This window comes from Anser cygnoides, chromosome 4 (genome assembly GCF_040182565.1).
Source record: "Anser cygnoides isolate HZ-2024a breed goose chromosome 4, Taihu_goose_T2T_genome, whole genome shotgun sequence".
In the NCBI taxonomy this organism is placed as follows: Eukaryota; Metazoa; Chordata; class Aves; order Anseriformes; family Anatidae; genus Anser; species Anser cygnoides.
In genome coordinates this window covers 63970151-63991714 of record NC_089876.1, presented here as the reverse complement: position 1 = coordinate 63991714, position 21564 = coordinate 63970151, and the positions used below count along the sequence as shown (strand labels likewise).

Below are 21564 nucleotides of genomic sequence, written 5' to 3'. Positions count from 1 at the left end.
CTGTCACCTGCTAGATTGTCAAGCATGTAGTTCAGTAGCTTTCGAGTTCCGTCTGGATCTTGGTAGAGGCTGAGAATATCTTGTGATAAAGGATTGCCTGCCAACAACAGAAAACAACCCGGTGATTAGCTGCCTGACTTTCCTGAGGCTTTCCAATAAAAGAAAATCTCCCATAATGAGAACAGACAAATTGACCCAGAAGGTATTTAGATTGCTTAACTTGTAACTCTAGAACACCACAGTAACAGATGCTTTAGAAACAGCCAGCACATGCAGACTGTGTTCCTTCAGCTCACCTCAATCAATAAATAGAGTAAATTACGGGGTTTATTTACCTATTTATAGATTTGAAATAGGTTCATAATGAAGCTTAATAGCATTAAAAATAAGCACTGTTTTCCAAACTAGCTAGTCATTGGTGCTCTAACCTCAATATCTGTAACTGTAAGAAAACGTAGAGGTAACACACAAAGCTTTTGAGCCCAACTTCCTCGTTAATCCAAGAGTACTCCGCGGAATACTTAACCGTAAAGAACTCACTCACCTTTCAAACCTAGGGTTTGTAGCTGGAAGAGCCGTCCAAGTTCATAAGGCAAAACCCGTAACAGATTGTTATTTAAAAGCAATTCCCTGCAGCAAATGCAAAAACACTTTTGATGAGTTATCACTTCAGAAGAAAGCTCTTAAAGCTCTCTGTGCTGCTCATCTTCAAAGATGGCACTTTTCACGCTGAATTTTTTGTATTATGGAAAGATATGCCAATCTTCCCATTTCAAAGCACAACTGAAATATTCTCATTAGGAAAAAACAAACCAAAACAAACTAAAGCCAAAGCAACAACAACAAAACATCCAACAAAATCATATCAGGGAAATATAAACAGCAGGCAATCACACAGTCTCAAAGTGAGAATGTTTTAAAGCAGAAGACTACACAGCTTGTGGACATGTATCTGTAGAGATTAGAAAAAAAAAATAATAATATAACCAAAAGTAATTGCTAGAACTGAACCTTTATATCAATCTTGAATTTTTCAGAACTACCTTAAATCTAAGAATGGTTTTAAGTCAAAGAAGAGTGAATCGAAATTAAAAAAAAAAAACAAACAAACTCAATTCCAATCCCAGAATATAGACTTTTCCTGAAAATGTAACCAGCGTACTTCCTCTCACCTGAGAGATACCATGTTTCCTAGTTCTGCTGGTAAACTTCTGAGTTTGTTGGATGACAGATCCAGGTAAACCAGATTATGAAGCTTGGCAATATCAGGTGGAATGCGAGTCAGATTGTTGTCATTGAGGTGTAGAGCAGTCAAGTGCGTCAGCGACCAAAGCGACGTACTTAAGCTCCGCACTCTACCTAAAAAAGAATAGTGACAAACCACATCTTCAGCCAGCTTTACACTCTCAAACCATTAGATACAAACCATGGGGAACATCAGAACGCCCCCTGGGAGAGCTGGGCGGGGGTCCCAGGGTGAAAACCCAGCCCCAGTGAGGCCTGCAGAAGATAATTGTGTGTTATCTTTTCCAGGAGCATCTCTTGAACAGTTACCTAACCCTCCCAGTTAAGAGGACAGAGACAGAGGTATGGTTCTAAGGAAGGAGAAGCACTATCCAACAACTCACGTCCATTCTCAGTCGGTGTTTTACATCAACGGGGCTGCAAGTGAGTCAGCAAAGCTGGAAAGCAATCTGGTAAGTTAATTAATGCTCCCCCCCACCGCACAAAAACTGTTTTCACTGCAGGATCCCCTCCCTGAAAGCGGCCGGTGCAATTCCGGGGCACCGACAACTCTGCCGAACCAAAATTCAAAGGCAAATCGACTCACCCGAGATCTCTAATTCGGCCCAGTGCGACTTCTTCCCATTGGCTACCTCTTCTGCTGACATGATGGTGTAAATCCTGCGAGGATCGGGAGGATCATATTTTTCCTTTGGCATCCCTCTTAGTCTGAAAGAACATCACAGCCATTACCGTCTGCCGCTTAACAACATTTCTTCATTTCCACCCCGCCGGGAGATCACATCCCCAGTGACAGCCTGCAGAACCACACACCCTGGAGTTTATGGACAAGAAATATTACGCTGACATCAGCCCGGCTGCTCACAGCCCATGGAGCTAAGCAGGTGCTCAGACCTTTGCAGAATACAGGCCCGTAACAGAAAAAGGCATTTTTCCCTCTAGAGTTTGTTTTTCTGCAGTCTTCTACAATGTTCCCTTGTAAAGGCATTTTTCCCTCTAGAGTTTGGTTTTCTGCAGTCTTCTACAATGTTCCCTTGTACCGTTCCAATGCAGAATTTCTGTATTTCCTCGTTTATAGCCCAGACCGAGGCATAACCTCCATCACCACCAGGTTACTTGCTGTGCAAGTAGACAGGACAACAGCGTTTCGCCCATTCACTGAGAAAAAGCATGCGGATTGCTCCCTCCCGTAGTTTTCACAGGAAACAACAACTGAAGGGAAGACTCTTCCCTTTGTTTTTACAGCAATTATTTTCAACAGGCGAAGTCCCCCTTTTGCACTCCACTTATACAAAACTGGAAATTGCAATTTAAAGGGGAATTGGCTCATTTTTTTTCCATTAGCAGTCTAGCTTTTGTGCTTTGTGGTTTTTCGAGCCCAGTATCAGCCAAGACATATTGACTCCTAATGGCCCAGGAGCCACAAAGGAAGTTCAGGTAAAATTCACTTTTGCGGTTCGAACACACATGGGGCTTCACACAAATGCAAATGATCTCATTTTCCAGATTCTTGTCAGAAGAGAGCTCGGGCATCCCACTCAAAAACCATGCGCTTTGCAGACGACGTGGAGGGAGGTTTCCTTCCATTCCTTGCCAGGCCATTGGGCTAAGAAGCACCTGGGGGGAGAGGAGTTGTTTGATTTAAGAACACAAGATCAGCTGAATTTTCTGGTCACTGGTCCTGTCAACCCTGCCCTGTTCTTCATCCCCAGACACACAAAATACACAGACCTTGATTTTACACAAATCCACAGCAGCTGGTCTCCAGGATGCATTTTTTTCCCTCATACATATGTCTCTTTTCCAATGGGCTCCAATAGCTGGGAAGCTCTTAAAATAACTCTAATTGGTGCCATTTGCTCAACTGACAAGACAGAAACCTATGAAGAATTTGAGGAAACTCGTTCAGCTTTTTTCAGCCAGCCCAGCTGCGCAAAGCTCACGCGTCCCCGTTGTGAGCCCTGTTTAAAGTGCTGCAGGTTTTCCAGCCGGTAGGGATTGCTGGCACTTTGCAGCGAGATGAGGTACCAGGGCTGTCCTTTGTGATCGGTCTCGGTTACTGGTCTGCGTCTTCACCCCCCGATGAGCACACACGGGAATCCCATTCACGCTGAATTACGACCGCCTGCTTCAAGCACGGGGCAGAGGCAAGCCGTGGTGCTAATTATAGCGCCCTGCTATTTGCAGGTGAAGTCATACGGCAATGAAAGCTACGGCCTAAGAGGATTCTGCGCTCACGCTGCTCAGCCGCACAGATCCAGTTCTGGGAGATGAATGAGACAGATTAGTTAAAGACACGGGATTAGACCCGAAAAGCTTAGGTCCCAACACCAGGAACGGTACTGCCCGACACAGCTCCAGGTACAGGATACATTTCAGAGCTGCTAAGTCTCCAGATCTGGTGTTTTGCTGCACTTATTCTCACTGTTAAACGTGTGCATGTGCAGAGGCAGGGAGCAGCAGCCCCTGGCCTCATGAAGAGACCCTCACAGCCCCTGCAGAGAGCCAGAGCGGCCCTATTTCGCATCTCCTCCTGGGCATCCTTGCCCTTAGACGTGTATAAAGCTAATCCACATTCCAGCATGTCTTGACACGGCTCTTCCTGGATTTTGGTAGACCCCTGGAGCCGACCAGAGCTGGGCTGTGAACAGCTGCAGGCCCTGGCAGCCTGGTGGGCACGGCTCCAGTCCCAATACCTGCGAGGATGCACATCTCACTGCCACCCTACCTCCTGTCCCAGCCTAACCGCCTTGTGCAGCGCTGCCTGTGCTATCTCGGTACTGCTCGGTACAAATCTGACACGAGATGCACCCAAATCAGGTCCTAGTGCTTGTCCGTGCCAAAAAGCAGCCAGCTTTCTAGCAAGTAGAGCTGTCATGTCACCGTCGCGTCACTGCCATAGGATTGCCTGCAATGATCCCTTAATAGAAGATGAGGTTTCATTACCTGGCAGTGTTTACTTCCTCCGTAAGGCATAATGCCGATTATATGGGGGGAACTGAAAGGCTATGTGTTAAAAATCAAGCAGAATGCCCACAAAGGATTAAGGGCTTATGGTAGGAGAGAGCTTTTTGGATCTTTAAGTCTTAATCATCAAGCATTTTAACCAAACCAGGACGGGTCTTAATTTTGCTTTTTAATCTGTCATATCTGAAACCAATCTGTACTTCCACCACATCTGTGCCTAGGACAGCTGCAGCAGCGCAAACTTTGCTTCCCAATAGCCAGTGTTAGCACTCGGGTCAGTTCTTGGTGAGACAGGCTACGCTCACATGGCTTTTCTGATTGTTTTGTCAGCATAACGTTACAGTAATATCAGACCCAGACAGACTTAAATGTCAGTTTCTGCACACTGAACACACACACACACACCTCCTGCTGCGTACTGCTGGCGAAAGGCTTGGCCGTGGCCGCTTCCTACGAGTTCTCGAGGCGCACTTCCAGTTAAAAAAGGCAAGTGGGAAATCATTTGTATTCCTGCTTGCTGTTTCATCGCAAGCCAGGCGCAGATGGCTAACAGCTCAGGCAGGCCTGGTCCAGCCAGGGGTCCTTGCTGTCACATGCACGGCGAGTCAAGGCCTGTGAGCGGCACAGGCCTCCTCCTGCTGTGAACCAGAGCAGGGCTCACGCCGCCAGATCCCCGCAGCCTTGCTCCTCTCCGCCCGGCAGAAGTCAGAAAAACATCCCACGGCCCGGTGATGACGGCCTTCGTGCCGAGGTGGCTGGAGCCTGAGTCACCCCGCGCTCATCCATACCTGCCCGCCGGCCCAGGGTGACCACCGACCGGGTGACACCTTCGAAAAGCTTCAGGATGGCTGTTTCCTCTTTGGGAGGGAACCCAATTAACTTATGTTGAAATATCGCCTGTTATGAGAAGGGCTCTGCCAATTTAAAGCAATTTGCGGCAATCAGGGGCCCTCCAACAAAACGAGCCCCGGACGGCGAGTCGAACGACACACACATTTTTCAGATGTTAGTCACTGTAGGATTATTTTGAAATAGTTGTGAGTCAAAGATCAGTGTGATTTCCACAGTTACAGAAAAAGGGAAAACAAACCCAAATCAAATATACTTGTTTCTTCGGCATAACAGCAACGTTAAGCAAGACTCAAAAGCCACTGCGTGTGTTTTTTTGAAGCAAAACCGAATTCTGACTGAGTTCCCAGCTCCTACGGTTCCCTCTCCCCCTCTGCTTGTCCTGGCGCTAAGCCAATATCAAAAAATCCCAACCTATTTTTGCTCAGTCTTCAGGGAGCTACACCAAGTCCCTTGAATCCGTTAACCCCCGAATTGTTCGAGCAGTAGTGGCGTCACAAGGAGCAAAGCAGCCAGGGGCACGGGGACCGAAGCAGCACAGGTTTGGGGCAGCTTCAGCTGGCAGGGATCGCACCTTGCGAGTTTCGTGGGGCCTCTGCTAAAGCTCAGCTAATGTGGTGTGACATGAGCAGAATGTGTGCGCTGTTTCTTTTCTTTTGAAGTGGGACAAAAAAGAAAATTCCCGACGTCTTTTCTTCCAAAGAGTTCCCTTGAGAAATTTATGAAGCTATTAAAACTTGCTCTCCACTAAAAACCTAAATATGTAAACTTCAACAATATGACCCTGATATTGTATAAAGCAAAGAAAATCTGGATCTGAGAACATGAGTGCATTACAAAAATGATATTTAAGCTCCAAACAAACTTTGAAATCTGTGGGTTCCTAAGAACAGTTTCATGCTTATGTGCTAACTCTTCCTCTGAGTCTGCCCTCAGAGGCCAGAAGCTGACTGGCAGAGCAATGTTACCCAGCTGAAACCAAGTGTGGTCCCAGGTGAACTTGAGCAACTCTAGCTCAAATGTTTATAAAAGGGGCTAAAAGGAGGGTGCTTGATTTTGGAGTGTATAAGCAGCAGGTCTGTATCCCTCTTAGTGCTGCCTTTGGTGTGGGTTTTCTCATTTTTTTCTTCTCTCTTGTTGCTTTTAAATGCTATTGTAGGATTTTTTTATTATTATTTCTTCTCTATAGGGCTTATTGACTATCAACTAGAACAAAAAAAGGCATAATGTAATAGCACTGAAGATGTGAAGAGTGTGGTCTATTGAGGAAAGAAGTATCAAGCTATCAGGCTCTTACTCTGAAGAGATGTTTTGGGTAATGAACAACAGGAGCTTCTGCACGCTTGGAGTTTCAAAAAAACCCAAACAGGTAACAACAGAAAAGAGCAATGCTCTTCAGTATCTAACTATCTGAGATCTTCTCAAGCTGTGTAGGTGTGGAGAGCATGAGATAAGCAGGATATAGTTAGCAGTGTGAATTATAAACCATGACTCCTCTCAGTGAGAAGCTGAAGGCGGCCCTACAAATCATATCAACTCAAGAGGAGAAATGAGGACGCTGTGCTAGGGACAAAAAATCTCCCAAACTATGCTGTGGGGGTGGTTTGTATGGGTAGGGGGAAATCAATGGCAGTTGAGGATATGGAAAATCTCTTCCATTACACAGCACATCAAGACAAGCCAAATTAAGTACCTGGGGGTTGCTATGAGAGATGAGCTGCTCTACCATTTCTAATAGTCGGGTCTCTTACTCTGAAGGCAAATACACCGTATATAGCCAAAGGATTAATGTATGTTCCATGGAAAGAAAAACACTGCTCAAAGCTGTCCTGATTATTTGGCATCTATGTTGCAGGAGGACTTTGAAGCCAGATAGGTCAAAGTCCCTTAGAGCTATGTGCTGTTCCAAAATAATGACCAGTCCCTTCCCTGGGGAGCTTAAAAGATGCATTTCTTAAACAACAGCTACTCTAATGTTGTTCCGTGCAAGTTCTTCCAGAACTCAATGCGTAAGTAAGTTGTCTATATGTAATGAGGGCAGAAATTGAGAAAAAATCGAAGAGAGCTACAGCTTCATCTCCCTTCTGCCCTATATTTGTGGATGTGTTGGTACAACTCAAAATCCTGGCCTCCAGCAGAGTGACATTCTTTGTGATATTTCAGCCTCTGTGTATACATGAGTCAAACTGCCAAAGCATTTTGAAAACTATCCAGCAGACAGGCCTGAATCATTCCTCCTTCCTCTGGACAGTAACAGCTTACTGTCCATCCACTTCCATGCAGTAATCCCTCACCAGGGTTTAAAAATCTTGCTGGCTGACAAGGCCAGAGCATGTGCGTGTGTTTGTTTATATATGTATTATATATGCATACATATACACAGAGGCATGTGTTATTTAACATTGGAAAGTTGGACTCCAAGCTGGAAAACAGAACCATTTTTAATTTTAATCTATGTATCTTGTAAACATGGCTAAATGGTTGCAAAGGGTGGAGAGGAAGACTACTGCTCTGTAATAAGCACGCTCCATTTTCATACAAGTTTCAGACAAGTCTCATCTCAGGCTCCCCAAGGAGAAGAGAAAGTACAGCCAATGCCCACAAATATAAAAACTGGCTTTTGGAGTACTTTGAGCTGAAGAGTTAAAACAAAAAAAAAAAAAAAACCAATGTGATTGTTCAATGGTACGTTATGGGGGGTTTAAAACATAACTGATAATATATGTACAGATATATTAGCTTAGGGTACGTTAGTGTATATACAGTAGCTAGTGTATATACTAGCAAGAAAATATGTATGGAGAACTGTGATAGTCTTTGCTTGGATCTGAATTTTTTCCTCGTGCATTCCTACAGGAACGTGTTCAACCGCCTCTCTAGCCATTGCATCTACCAGGAGCTCAGTGAACGCTGGGGGTCTGTCAACAAAGGTACTGTCTCTCTTCAATTTCCTATTCCAAGCAATGTGATTGGAAATAGAGGTTATCAGTGAAATGAATTAAAATACCTCTTCATAGTTTTTTTTTTTTAATGAGTAAGAGAAAATAGGCTTTCTGTTATGGTCATTTCCCAAAACTGAGGTTTCAAACAAGATTTGAAAGTACAGACAAAATAAATAAATAGAGGCTACTTGAACACAAGTAAGTGTCCTACCAACAGCATAAAAAATAACAAAGAGGAAAATAACGAGGAAAATACCACAAGGCAAAAGACCAAATTTGAAGTTAATGTTAAGTCTTAGAAATAACAGCTACAATTTTGAGCTTAGTACTATGGAGCTAGCAACAAACTACGCAGTCCACAAATGCAACTGAAAAAGTCCTTTGTTTTATAAACCTATAAAAAGATGTATTTCTTTTCCTATCATCCATTCAAGAAAACTGTTCCTCGTGAGATGGCACACTGACTCTGCAATACAGAGGGTTTCTCTACATGAACTCAGTAGGACTGTTGTAGGAGTGATCTCCACTCATTAGCAATCTTTTCTTTCTCAGAAAGAGCCCCAAACCACATAGCCAGGGGAACTTTGGAAATTTGCAGCATTTAAGATCATTTACTTCTAACTTCTTTCAAGTCTGTAGCAACAGAAACTTTGCCTCTACTGTAACCTGTAGACAGAGCCTCAGCACTGTTTGCTTTTTTTAAAACATAATCTGTGCTCCAAGTGGAAAAGACAGGACCTTGCTTGTGGAATGCTGTTAGCGAATTACATCCGCTTGTATTCTTCTCGACTCCTAACATATTTAAAAATACAGCAAGGTAATATGGAGGTTGTTTTGAACCACATCAGTCACGCATCTGAAAACAAATGTGCTTTACTGAGAATTAAGATAATTTTGTTAGGTCTAGCTCCAGGATTTCACTTCCTTAACTTGAAGCTCTTAGAGTCTACACACATTGCAAGCTGAATGCTTCATTAAAACCCTGCTCTGCTCCATCATCAAGGTAAATATTAGATGTAGGAAATATTTCAACAAAAGCTTCAGAAGCAGCTTGCTTTGGCCTTACTTGCAACTATCAAAGCCTCATCTGGCAGAGCTCCTTCAAGGCCCAGAGTGTAGCTTTATATCACAATTGATGCAATCTTCTCCCACCCACGTAATGGGGGGTGGGTCAGGGAAGCAAAATAAGTAGAAGACTACGAAGACTTAAGTCATGGGATCTCTATACTAACGCTGAGAGAATGAGAAGCTGTTATTCCCAGCTGTAATCAGTCAAGAGGCATCTCTTCCCTGAAAAGCAGAAGGGAGCAGATTCTCACTACAGTGCTGCCTGGCAGCATTACCTCTTTGGTCATCAGCAGAGACTCAGACAACCACCAGGCTTCAAAGAAGCTCACACGGGCAGAAGGAGTCTTCATGGAGCAACTGTTGTCTTGGGCTGATGATTTAGGGAGTGCTGTAGTCTTTATCACTGGTGGCAACTCTGTGAGAGACTGACTGCAGGATTTTGGCCTTGCACCTACCCGCTCCAGCTAGTGAGCCCAGAAGCAAGGTGACAAGGCCATGTCAAAAACAAGCACAGCGACAATACATGGAACTTGTCCAAATCTTGCCCTAGTTTTTTTCCACGCAGTACTTAGATTAGGCTCAGCAAGAGGAGGCTATTAGAGTTTCATATGCTCAGTTTAACAGGCAATCCTCTCTCTGTTCATCAGTGAGCTCCCCGTCATGCAAGAGGTGCAGCAGTTTGTACCAGTGTCTGGCAAATCCCTGTGAAGTGACTGTGCTCAGGGACTGAGGACATGTTCACTGTCACCCTAACTTGCTTCGTTTTCAGTACAAAATTGCCTGTGCCTGGCACGCTGATTAGAGCGCTGTCTCTGCTCACCCACGTGCTGTCAAGCCCCTGCAAGGCAAGCAAAACAAGATGTTCAGCTGGGTGCAGCGACGTTCAGCAACCACATCCTGCGAGGCTTCCCACCTCCTGCTCATCTGTGGCGTCGCTTGCCTTGACACGGAGTACAAGCCTGAGCACAGTGAAATTCATTTGCAGGGGGAATCATGCAATTCAAGAGGTAGCCAGGATGCAGCAGCTGATAGCAACTTCAGTGGTGGCGGGGTCCCAGAGGGCTTCACATTATCACTTCAGCGACGATCATAAAAGCCAAGAGAAGCACAGAAAAGTCACAAAAAAAAAAAAAGAAAAAGGAGCAAAAGCCAAAGGGAGGAGTGGGAAGGGAGGGAACTAGCTGTATTCTGTTAATTTCAGAGCCAACTGGCACTTGACTGAAATGCTAATTGCCCTACTGACATACACCCATGAGTTATTTCCCCCCGTTTCCTCATCTCCTTTAAATGAAGTAGTGAGGCTTTCCTTAAATTGCAGGTAATGCAAGAAAATCCAGGTTTCCGCCCTTCCTTTTCCTTTATGTCACAGCCCCGTTTACAAGAACAGCTGAACCTTTTACTGCGTGGAAATACTATGCAGCATTAAGTAGTTACTTGAATTTCTGTATTGAGTTAACATTTCAGTTTTACTTAGAGCAGCTTCTGCTCTATTTGAAACGGTCTGTTACCTCTCGTTGTGTACATGACCTCTCCTGAACATCTGCATCCAGTCCCAGTAAGTAATGCCTGCCTTTGTTTGCAGGTGTTTTATACCTGTAACCGTAAGGAGGGTTCTTAGGGACTAGTTTACATGCAAATATGTGGTAGGTACCTGCTCAAAAGCAAAGCTCCATTTACCAGACATGCATACCAGGCTCAGTTATGGGACAAGGAGAGAAGACAGTTTCAACAGCCAGCCTGTAAATAAATCTCACCAGGAGCCCCCAGAGGGATGGTTTAAGCAGCGTGTTTATTTACATGAGTGTCCCACACCAGTTCAAAGAAGTGACCCACTTGCAGTGCCTCCCCAGCCCCCGGAGAGCGCTGGTCTGTTAATGAGATGGGGCAGCGTGGCTTAAAGGATTAAGAACTAAAGTCACTGGGGGTCTGGGGAAGGAAGCAGCCACTGCGGCTGCCTGATCCATAGCAAACATTGAGACAAAACACTGTCCTGGGCTGTGAGCACAGAAGAAAAACAGCGGTGTGTGGCTGCAGCTGAGAGCAGGTTTTCTTGCTACCTGCCTGACATTGATAGGACCAAGGAGATGGAAAACTTCCAACGCTGAGAACTGAGTAGGTTCAAAGTGTTGGAGCTTACTAGCATCGCTCGCAGCCTCTAGGGAAGGGACTGTTGTATTGACAAACCTAATCCTACACCTCACTTCATTCAGCCACTCGCTCAGAAACAAAGAGCCTGTTCAGGTTGCCCTGAGCCAGCACCTTGGCTCATTCAGCTCCTTGTGTTCAATAACTGGAGAGAAGCTGGCTATCGATCCATCTTTTGAGCAGAACCACACCAGAATTATTAATTTGCACACTCCACTGCAGCAGCTCTGAAGGGGCCTGCTCAATAAATGCTGCTTCCTTTCTTTAAAACACAATGCCAATCATCAAAAATCTTTCATCATCCGAAGCAAGTTTGTGTTCGGAGAAAAGAACGAATGCGATTATTTCCGTGGCTACAATGCTATCTTAACCTTTCCGTGGTAGGCTGCCAGCGCTCTAACAACATAAGCAGAGCCCAGCAGCACTTCAGCTACTCTCCCTCCGTGACAGGGAGATAACAGCCAGCTTATCTCTCACAATCTGGTCTTTGCAGCAATAATTAACAACGTGGAAGTGTGCCACCACAAAACTTGCTTCAAACAGCTTTAAAGTTACAAAGCCTGCCCTGTTCAGCTATGGGGAGATTTGGACTAGTCAAAATAAAATAAAAAAAGTCAAAGAAAAAGCACACCAATAGTGGAAAGTGTTTTGCAATCACTGGCACAAAAAACTAGCCCTTTCATATTAGAGTCCAGTTTAACCGGGCCGTGGGATGCTGCACTAGGCCTGTGTGCCCAAAAGTGGAGGAGAAATAAAAGGGATTATTTAAAAAATGAAGTACTTTCTAGGCATAAATCCCTTTCTTGGTAGGGTATATTTAAATGTACTTTACTTTTTTACTCAAAGAAGTAAGAAAATTTGCCTGATTGCCAGAAAAAAAGCTATTAGGTATCAAAAATTAGTTCAGCTTCTCCTGTATTCGATAATCCAACTCCTCCCGTGTGCACTTATACCAAACCTAAGCTCTAAATGCTAGGTTTAGTTTTAAAATCAATGTTAACAATTAACATGTACTTCTAGATGCATTCCAGAATGATGGCAAGTGAGAAATTACGCTAATAACAGCCCAAGACCGTCTCCGTGGGGACCAAGGAATTCTTATCTAACAGAAGAACCAGCCCCGAACATCTGAAGGTTAACTTGCTCCAAGCACCCATAAAACCTGCCCGCAACGACGAGGCACACGAGCTGTGACCCCCGGTGGGTGAAGGTGCTGCCCAGCACTGAGGTATGCCCGTCTCTAAATCTGAATTCGTGTAAGGCTAATTCTGCTGCCCTGAACAAAGATTAATGCTCACTCTTAGTCTATTAGAGTGAAACGTGAAGGAACCCTGCCGTGTATGCTAGCTAGCAAGGGGCACGGCCAGGAGCTACCCAACTCGGCTCGTTCCTCTGCCAAAAGGTAAGTTAGACTTGGGTGGTTCCCCCGCTCGCCACTGGAAGGGATTTCATCTAATGCGCGCTCATTACCTCACCAGGGAATACCCTTGGCAATTTTTGCTGACGTTCCACAAACAGATCAGTTTTCTGTTCTCGGTTAGCACACAGGCTGGCACACAAGATGATTAAAGAGTTCCCTAACGTTTGTTTTCGGAAAGGCCTCCCCGCAGTCCCCTTCCCTCCCCACCACGCCGAGTTTTGGTTGCAGTCCTTCGCTGCAGATTCGGAGCTAGGCAAGCCATCGGCTGCTGCTGGAAGAGCTGCAGCACGCACTGCCTTTCAAGGGTGGCAATGCCCTGAGATGTGGGGGCATCCAAGTGCTACGTAAGCCTGCAAAGAAGAAGATGGTCTCTGAAAGAAGCGACAGAAGAGCCCAATCTCAGACAGCGGCCCTACCAAGCGGCACTCACCTCCGGGCTGCACACACGCCACTGCTTCGCAGAGACAGCATCTAAAGCAAGAGCACAGACACAGTGGGTACACAGAGGAGACAGGTATGGATTTAGGAATACTGTAGCACTGTCTACATTTTAGAACACCGAATTTTGTAAGTAGAAAATACTGTAAAGTTGTACTCATCTCCCTGCATACACATCCAGGGTTACTTTGGCCGTACCTGCATCTACGACGAGAGGAATGGCATCAATTTAAACCTGAACAGCAGCACCTTCAAATGCAAGGGGAGCTCAGTTCAGCAGCACTTTGGGGTTACTGCAACAGGCAGAAAAACATCTCGCAGTCATCACAGGACTGTTTACTGTCTTCAAGTCAAACCGTACATCAAAAAATGCATCAAAGAATGAAATGGATATCCTAAGGCCCATATGTTAGCAGGTCTCAAATACTTGATATATATGCTTCTCTCATCCACTCAAAATATTCCTCATTTATCTGACAGGCTTCCCTCCTTCCCAATCTTCCCCTCCAGACTAAGAGGGAGAAGGATGAGGGTCATTGCACAAGCAAAAAAAAAACAAAAAAAAAAAAACAAAACTGAAGATTTAACTGCTCCCAATGGTAAGACCTAATTTGTCTGGAGGAAAAAATGCAAGCTAAGGGCAACCTGATGATCTGAACCCAGCTCTTCCTGGCACTTAAGACTGTATTCTGTCATGTGAGAAGTTGCCTAGCCCTGTTTTCCTTTTGCTTTCTTAACTTTCCACAACAAAAAGGGATTAGAGGAAAGGCGTTCACAAGTGGAAATTTCTGCTGGGTGGATAATTCATCCTGTGGTAGCTCTCTCCCATTTCCAAGGCCAGTTGTAAATTCATCTACCAGGGTAAATACATATTGAGTTTTAAGGAACGGAGTAAAAGAGAAGTCCCCAGTTCTCTGGAATTACGTCCACCACTGCCCCAGCTGGCCTTTTCCCGCTCTGGGCTGGTCAGTTCCTCTCCTCTAAGAAAACGCCAAAGAGAGTGTTTTCCCTTGCCCGGAGAGAACTTTTTGGACAAATATTCTGCCTTTGTGTCCCGTGAAAATCAGTTTTAAGTTTCACATTTCTCTTTATCAGCAGGAAGCTCTGTTTAGCAGCAGCCTGTGTCGTTTGTGTACAAGCTGAGCGGTGCATACCAATACGTGCTCCGACAAGAAGCTAGTGAGCAAGCCCTCTCCGAAAAACCAGGCAACGCTCGCAGTCTCACAGCGCTGGCAGCAGTTCCTGTCCGTGGTTCTGCCCGCAGATGGCCGGGTGATAACATTATTCTTTCCCCAAGCGTTGTAACTCTGCTCCTGCTCTCTATGCCCAAAGCGAGGAGAAAGGCAAAGGAAATACCCCATGTGTCGAGGGCACTACAGAAGAACAAAGGCGTTTGTTTGGGAAGACCCCCTCACCCCAGAGCCACCAGAAAGCTTAATTACTTCATGCAAGTGTAAGTCAAGGTGCGTGGGGCAGGCAAGTCTCGGGTGGCCATTCACCTCCATCTCCCAGGAGCAAACTCCCCAGCTTCCGTGGAAGAGACAAATGTTTCCGCGGCATTTGAACGGGGCCTTTCCATCGGAAACTCTCTAACACCTCTCTAGGCTGTGAAACCTTAGTGCTGAGCACCAGAAGCTGGAACAGCTGCAGGCCACATAACTGAAAGCTTAAAAACCTGCGAGAGCTCTCCACCCCGTTATTCACAGAAGACAGGACCACAATACTGAGCCAAGCACCCAGAGCAGCTTCTCTGCTTTCCCTCTTTCACAGTTCTCCTGCCACAAAAAAAAAAGTAAACGAGCTGGTTTATTGCTGAAAGAAGGCGATTCCCTTTTCTCCTTGCTTCCTGAGGAGACCGTTTCCCTCCCTGCCTCCCCCAAAAGCTCACAACAAAACTCACTCTGCAGCAGCAGTGTACTAATCGTTCATCTCTATTCCACTACCTGCAGAGCTGCCTCAACCTGTGAATATTCTTTTGCCTTTAAAAAGCGTTTAAAATATTCACATTGGTTTTGAGTTTCAGCTGGCTGCAAGAAGGGACCGGAGAGGTGCCAACCTGCAGTAGTGTCTGTGGAAGAGCTGGTGCTGAGGACGAAGGACGCAAAGGCAGGAGCTTTTGGTTGTGTTCCCATTGCCCACACGGGCCCCCAGAGACCCTACTCATCAGCAGGGATGGATGGCTGCAGGGTGCTGTGAAGGATCGGTCAGTTCAGGTCTGTACACCAGCAAAGATTTACCAACCCTCAAGCTGCAAACGGGTTAAAAAAAAGAAAAAAATTAAGTCCCATCTGAAGTTCCATCACCACGTGGATTCAGAAAGCGTATGTCTCCTCCAGAGGGCTGGCACCTTTATTCCCATATCAGTCCCGCCACCTCCAGCAACTTTTCTCTCTGGAATAAGCACTGCTGATGGTCGTAGGCAAGACAGATAATCTGGTGGACAAAGTAAAGCTGTACAAGAGCTCCCATGGACCTACTGGAATGGGAGCCAGCCTGCTGCTGCTTTGATCCTCAAGTAACCAGTTTTGACCCCGCCATCTTTAACTACCAATGTCATAAGCAAGCCTTGCCTTGCTTTCAGCAGCAAGGTGATGAGCAAAAAAGCCCTCCTCTTCCTCTCTCCCCTGGCCCTACTCACAGCGTTGTGCTCAAAGTGGCAGCATTTCGCATTCCCCAACATGTTAACTTTGACAAAAAAGGGAAAAGTATTTCATTTCTCTCCAGGTGTGTGACTGTCTGAACACCTTTGTTAACATGACTGCGTACAAGTGCTGTAGATCTGTGAAACCTGCCTGCAGAGAACACACACAGTGTTAACTTTATTTGAAATACACATCTACACATCCTAGGAAATCTGCAGACAGTCCTACAGCCCTTTTAATCCTATTTTATACACCTTTCTCGGGGCAAATATCACGTATAATGCCCCCTTACCGGCAGGCAGAAAGACAATAAAACCCTTCAGCGAAACGCTAAGCATAACCAGCTACAATGCCGTGCAACCATAAAACGCCATTAATCATTTACATCAGGAAATGCCAAAGTAAGGGAGAACACACAGCCTTATCTGCTCCTTGTGTACACACGCAGGTTGCAAGCTTTAGTTAAACCAGTCGTTTGCCGACATGCAGCAGCTAAATGGGGTTCTGCTCCCCAGCCCTGGGTGCCGGCTTTGTGTCACTCCAAAATCTCCGTGTTCGCTGCCTGCACGAGTAGTGTCTAAAATTGTCTGCAGCTGCTTTTTCTTAATCTTGTGGAATTTTTTTCAATGCTGATTTAATGTCTTCCCTCGAAAGGTGTAAAAATTGTTTCTTGTAGAACATCACATAAGGTATATCTGCCTAGCTTTAATCGTATTTTAAATGACTGCCTTTTCAGCCCTAGAGGGAAAGCTTTCTGGTAGTGTCTGAACACTGTTAAATCACTGTTAAATCACTTCTTGATCCTCTGTACGGAGATGTGCAAGTGGCTGCAAAAGTTATTCTGCTGAACAGGACTCTGGAGCAACTTTTCTGGTGAGATCTTCCTCCAATGCACTTCTTTTTTCCTTCAGAACAATTCCAGGTCAGGTTTTTTGGTTTTCAGCACTGACCAGCGAGATAAGTCCTCTCCTAAATAATGGGAACCGAGTCACGTCCAGTACCGTGCCAGCACAGGTAGCTGTAACTTTGCCCTTTTGTGAGTGTATCAAGCTTACAGCAAAACGAGGCAGCGTGTTCTGCTAAAAGCCTACAGTCCCCTCTGCACCTCGCTCTCTGAGGTCTACTCCTGAAAGAGTCACAAAGGGACCCAGTAAATCCTCTGCGTAGAGTCCTTTTGCCATCTCCTGCAGGTTCCTTGAGAGTTCGCTTTGTCCCCTCTGAGCTGTCCGTTCATTTTTTGGAGGGGTGTCTTGTGGCTGGAAGTACATGTGTGAAGTTTACTGACACAGAGCTGGGAAGTGTGAGCCTTTTAAGATTCAGAAATGCTGTCATCAGATAAAGATAGCCATGAAGAAACGTCCTAAAACCCTCTCTGCTTTTACCATTACAGATGAGAGGCAGGAGCCGTGAAGACGAATCGCTAAAAGCCACAGGACTGCTCAGAAGATGAAGTTACACGGTGCCTTCTGGTGATCCAACCACCACCGCTTCTCAAAAACACGAGCGCCCCGCAGCCTCTGTCTCCTGCTTTGTTTATTTACCGCCAGGTGAGGGAGCGAAACCGGTTCAGCACAGGACCCAACACGTGCCAGAGCCGGGGCAGGCAGGGCTGGGAGGAGAGCAGGGCTTCCCCTTCTGGCTCCAGCAAAGCGCAGCGCGCTCCGCTGGGACGGTGACAACTCCACGGAGCCTGCCGCACGTTTTGACACGCAAATTTACAACCCGGTAAATGGGGGAGAAGGCGCAGCTCTTGGATCCGCTCGCAATTTCTACACAGCTGGCTAGGGTGACGGAAGACCCGATGACAATGCAAACGAGCAGGGCAAGGGTTGGGCAAGCAGCAGCACGGGGAGCTTGCTAGCTTGAGCCACCGGTGGGACACAGCGCACACGGACAAGTGCAGAGGAGAGTGTCTGCTTAAGGGCTGTCGATGTTTCAACAGCTCTAACACATCTGCTTGAGGCAGAAGAAACGCTCTGTTAGATGGAGGGAGGCAAGTAACTAGCATGCAAGCTTTGTCACAGGCCATTATCAAAATTAAGCACTGAATTAAAAAATATATATATTAGCAGAAGCTTAGCATTTAACGCTTTAAGTAGAAAATCCACAGCAAATCCTCCTGAATTAGATCCAGGAGGTATGAGTAAAACATATTTTAACTCGTTTTTTAAAGTTTTCTGAAGCGCCATCTGAGGCTCCCAAACAACTGATCTCCACCATGACGTTGGCTTTCTCAGCGCTCTGCAAATCAGATTACACCCAGTGCCTCACACACCCGTCTGCAACTCAGAAATCTCTTTCTGGTAACTAAAAAGCAAACCGTTTATTTGCATTTAGCCCCCCTCTTAAACTTATGTGACCTGAAAGCCTCCAGCAGACTGAGGCTGATCTAAGCAGTGGTTTTGTGTGGTTAAAGGAAATTTGCTCTAGAATTATGCATGTTACCACTTAAAACGGAATGTTTGCAGAAGGAAGAAGAGAGACACCTCCCCGTTTGTGCACATTGACTCTGAACAAAAAAGACAGCAGCTGCTGCGAGCTACCTAAATGTGAGTTTTTCTTTGCGATGTTTTAGATTTAAATTAAGTAAAGACTCACCCGGGTGTGCAAATTAATTATTTTTTCTCCACTGATTCCTTCACTTCACTTCCAGAGTCCACACACACCTTGGGGTCACGTTCTGGCTTACTTCTGGTCAGACTGGTGTGAGAGCTAAATATTGCTGTGCTTGGCGAACTCAGAGAAAAGCCTGCCTTGCTTTTTATAAAAATAAGACCGGTAACGAAAAACAACCAGAGTCTGAATGATAAAAAAATCCCAGCTTATCACATGAAACGAAGTTTTATAAATACCCTCGCAAGGCAAGAAAACAAGTAGCAGTCATAACACCACTTACTTGCGGAGAGTTCCCACTGCAGAAGTTACCGAGCCCCTAGTGACGACGGGCGGGGAGAGGAGAGCCACGCACACGAAACACAGACTGACCGCTCGTGCCTTCCGAGTCAGGCAGCCGAACGGCTGATTACACCAGATCCCCTCCTGCCCTGCAAGAGTTGTGCTTTCCTGACAACGCCACTGCTACCAGCATAGGGAAAAAAACATCCTTTAAAACGAAAACAAGCTCTATCAGTAAAAGTCCACTTGTGCAGATAACTGCATCTACAGCTGGGGCTTCTGCTGGCACAGCTATGTCAGTCACGGGTCACACTTCGTCACCACGCTCGCAGACAGAGCTGTGCCAGCAGAAGTTTGCCATATAGACCTGGTGTGAAGCTCAACAGCGATCAAAGTGAATCTGCAAAGTTTCGCGTTTTTCAGGCCGCTGCCAAAAGAACTTTTTCCAACAAACAGTCTGACGATCGGCATTCTTGCTCCTGTGTCGTGGGCATGTTAGCATCTTGGCTTCCGAGGGGAGAAGAAACCTAAACTTAGCCCAGGAATGCGGCAATACCTATCATCCACTTACATCGTACTTTACATTCACAAACTAAATTAGAAAGCAAGAGCCCCTGCAGGAAGAAAAGGCAAAAGCAAATAAATTAAGTTCTGCTGTACCTTAGCGCTCATGGTGCTAAAAAGTTCTTGCTTTTAACAGCAAGAAGAGAACAAAACCGAAAGTGTTTGACGGGATGCGTTTAGCAGACGGAGAGAGGCAGGCAGCAAAGCACGGCAAAATTCCCACTGTTCAGTTAAACCGAACAGGCAAACTGCAACAGGCCTTTTATCATCTGCAATCATCTCTGAAGACAGCGGGCAAGGAGATTTCATGCCCCAGCGGATGCTCGAACATAAGTTCTGTTCGGATGAATCAACACAACACTGCGGGTCATGCATATGGTGATGCACGTAGTTATCCCAGGGCATGGAGCAGCGAGATGTCACAAGCATGCACCGCTGATCTACTCTGGAGCAACATTACGGGATAAAGTCGTAAATAACTCCTTGCCACCCTCCGAGGGAGCACAGTGAGCTCCAGGTGAGCGTCTGCAGTCCCGCAGGTCGCTGCAAACCTGCTTCAATAACAAGAAGCCGGCCCGAGATGCAGCAGGGTGGGAGTGGAGACGAAGCCAGGTCAAGCTGCCGTGCTGGCACGAAGCGAGCCTCGCACGTACAGCCAGCCTCCACCTTCCATGAGGCACTGCTAGCGCATGGCTGCACCTCGTGCGGGCTGTGTTTTGGTGCTCGTCCGTACGAATTTCACCGTAACTCGGTGTATTTATGGGGAGAACACAGAAATAAAGTCACCGGCTGTGCTGTGTTTGTAAAGGCCACGCTCCTCCCCTGTCAAAGCTTTCTGGCCCTCCAAATTCGGATGCAGCTTCTAGGAATTCCTGGGGTTTTGTCGCAGAGAAGGCGTTATGAGAAGGAACACACTTTGTGTTTTTTTTTTTGTTAAAAAACGTGCACCGGGGCACAAACATCTCAGAGGAACGGCGGGGGCTAAAAATAGCCGCGTTATCGTCACTTTCGTTATCGGCCATGTCCACACAGGCGAGAAGCAGCCTCGAGGCGAGGTGTTTTCCCCTTCAGGTTGGCTGCAGGTGGCGGGGACATGTCCCCGCGCCTGTCCAAGCGGCACAGCGTGGCGTGGGGGTGACAGCGACGCTGACAGCACCCCATTACCCCAGGCCGCCCGGCGACAAGTCACAGCTCCCCAAAGCGATCGCTTGGCCTGCTCCAAGATCCCACGGCGGGCGGCTCGGGGGGGGCTCTCGGAAGGCCACGTTCCCCGCCGCGTTCCCCAGCAAGTTTCCACAGCGAGCCCCCGCTCCCCGTCCCCGCAAACTCCGCCAGGGCGCGGGGCCGGGCAGCCGAACCCCCCGAGCCCCCCGCAGCGGGCAGCCCGCCCCACGCCCGTGGGGCACGGGGAGGGGGAACCGGCTTCGCCTGCTCCCCCCCCCCCAACCCCGGGCTCCCCTTCCCGGGGCCGGGCTCCCCTTTCCCCGCGGCCGGCGGGGCGGCGCAGGCCCCGACATGGCGGCCCCGCTCCCCGGGCAGGCCCCGGCGGCGCTCACCTGCATCCGGCGCGGCTGGCGGCGGGGCGGCGGCGGCGGCGGGGCGGCGGGCAGCAACGACATGCAGGCGGCGGCCCGCCGGGGACGGGGACGGGGACGGGGAGACGGTGGCGGCGGTGGCGGCGGCGGGGAGGAGCGGGCCGGGGCTCGGGCGGCGCGGAGGGCGGGGGAGAGGGAGGTGGGGACGGGGGGAGGAGGAGGAGGGAGCGGGGCGGGCGGTGCTGGGGACGGGAGGGGGTGCTCGGAGCCCCGAGTGGGGACGGGACCCCGAAATGGTGACGGGACCCTCAAATAGTGACGGGACCCCGAAATGGTGACGGGACCTTCAAATAGTGACGGGACCCCGAAGCGGTGCCCCAGCCCAAAATGGTGCCACGACCCCAGCGAGGCCACCCCGTGCCCCCCCAGTGCAGTGAGGGTAAGCAGCCCTCCGCAGCTAATTGTTGCCGTTAATTGCAGTGAGGAGCCTTTTCCAGAGCCTGCGTGAAGAGGGCACCCCGCAAAGGCCTGCCGAGCTGAGGAAGTGAGGCAGATGTCGGGGTGAGCGGGCCCCTCGCCGAGCGTGAGGCAAAAGCCGAGTGTTGAGGGTGTAGGTGGTGTCTTAGCTCACATTCGTCACCTCTGTTTCTCCAAAGGAAGCGTCTGTCTGCTGCAAAACCTTTTGGGCGCCCACGCTGTGGCTGTACAGGCCCATGTCTGAGGGCGGACGAAGCACGGGAACGCAGGTAAACGGCGTGCCAGTGTTAGAGCCCATTTTCTCCAGTTGGGCACACCAAAGTTGGAGGTTGCCTTCTTCTCAGGGCTGCTCCCAAGTTCAAAGAGAAAAAATAGGG

The 21564-nt window shown here is 47.5% G+C and overlaps 1 protein-coding gene and 2 long non-coding RNA genes across 8 annotated transcripts in view; 2 read left to right on the top strand and 1 right to left on the bottom strand.

Moving 5' to 3' along the window:
- The window catches only part of CNOT6L (CCR4-NOT transcription complex subunit 6 like), a 32954-nt gene extending 12095 nt beyond the window's left edge, over positions 1 to 20859 (bottom strand). The window contains exons 1-6 of one of the 2 annotated variants that reach the window (XM_066996292.1): positions 20732 to 20853; positions 13067 to 13107; positions 1832 to 1953; positions 1173 to 1359; positions 545 to 630; positions 8 to 97 (exon numbers count right to left, since the gene is read on the bottom strand). In XM_066996292.1, the coding sequence (XP_066852393.1) occupies positions 8 to 97; positions 545 to 630; positions 1173 to 1359; positions 1832 to 1953; positions 13067 to 13107; positions 20732 to 20794 (589 nt within the window). In that variant the 5' untranslated portion in view covers positions 20795 to 20853. Of the gene's footprint in view, positions 1 to 7; positions 98 to 544; positions 631 to 1172; positions 1360 to 1831; positions 1954 to 13066; positions 13108 to 20731 lie in introns of both variants that reach the window. The other variant, XM_066996293.1, reaches the window with a different exon arrangement.
- Positions 5921 to 18042, top strand: LOC106049331 (uncharacterized). 5 transcript variants are annotated; one of them, XR_010831226.1, is made up of 6 exons: positions 5921 to 6430; positions 7918 to 7991; positions 12237 to 12618; positions 15098 to 15287; positions 16453 to 16589; positions 17107 to 17450. It is a non-coding gene; the product is annotated as an uncharacterized lncRNA (long non-coding RNA). The 5 variants fall into 5 exon arrangements; XR_010831228.1 differs by lacking the exons at positions 5921 to 6430; positions 7918 to 7991 and adding an exon at positions 17890 to 18042 and having other exon boundaries at positions 11810 to 12618; positions 17107 to 17263; XR_010831229.1 differs by lacking the exons at positions 5921 to 6430; positions 7918 to 7991 and having other exon boundaries at positions 11810 to 12444; positions 12521 to 12618.
- On the top strand, positions 18136 to 20501 carry LOC136790737 (uncharacterized). The gene is made up of 2 exons (XR_010831230.1): positions 18136 to 18265; positions 18370 to 20501. It is a non-coding gene; the product is annotated as an uncharacterized lncRNA (long non-coding RNA).
- Positions 20860 to 21564: the final 705 nt, after the last annotated feature.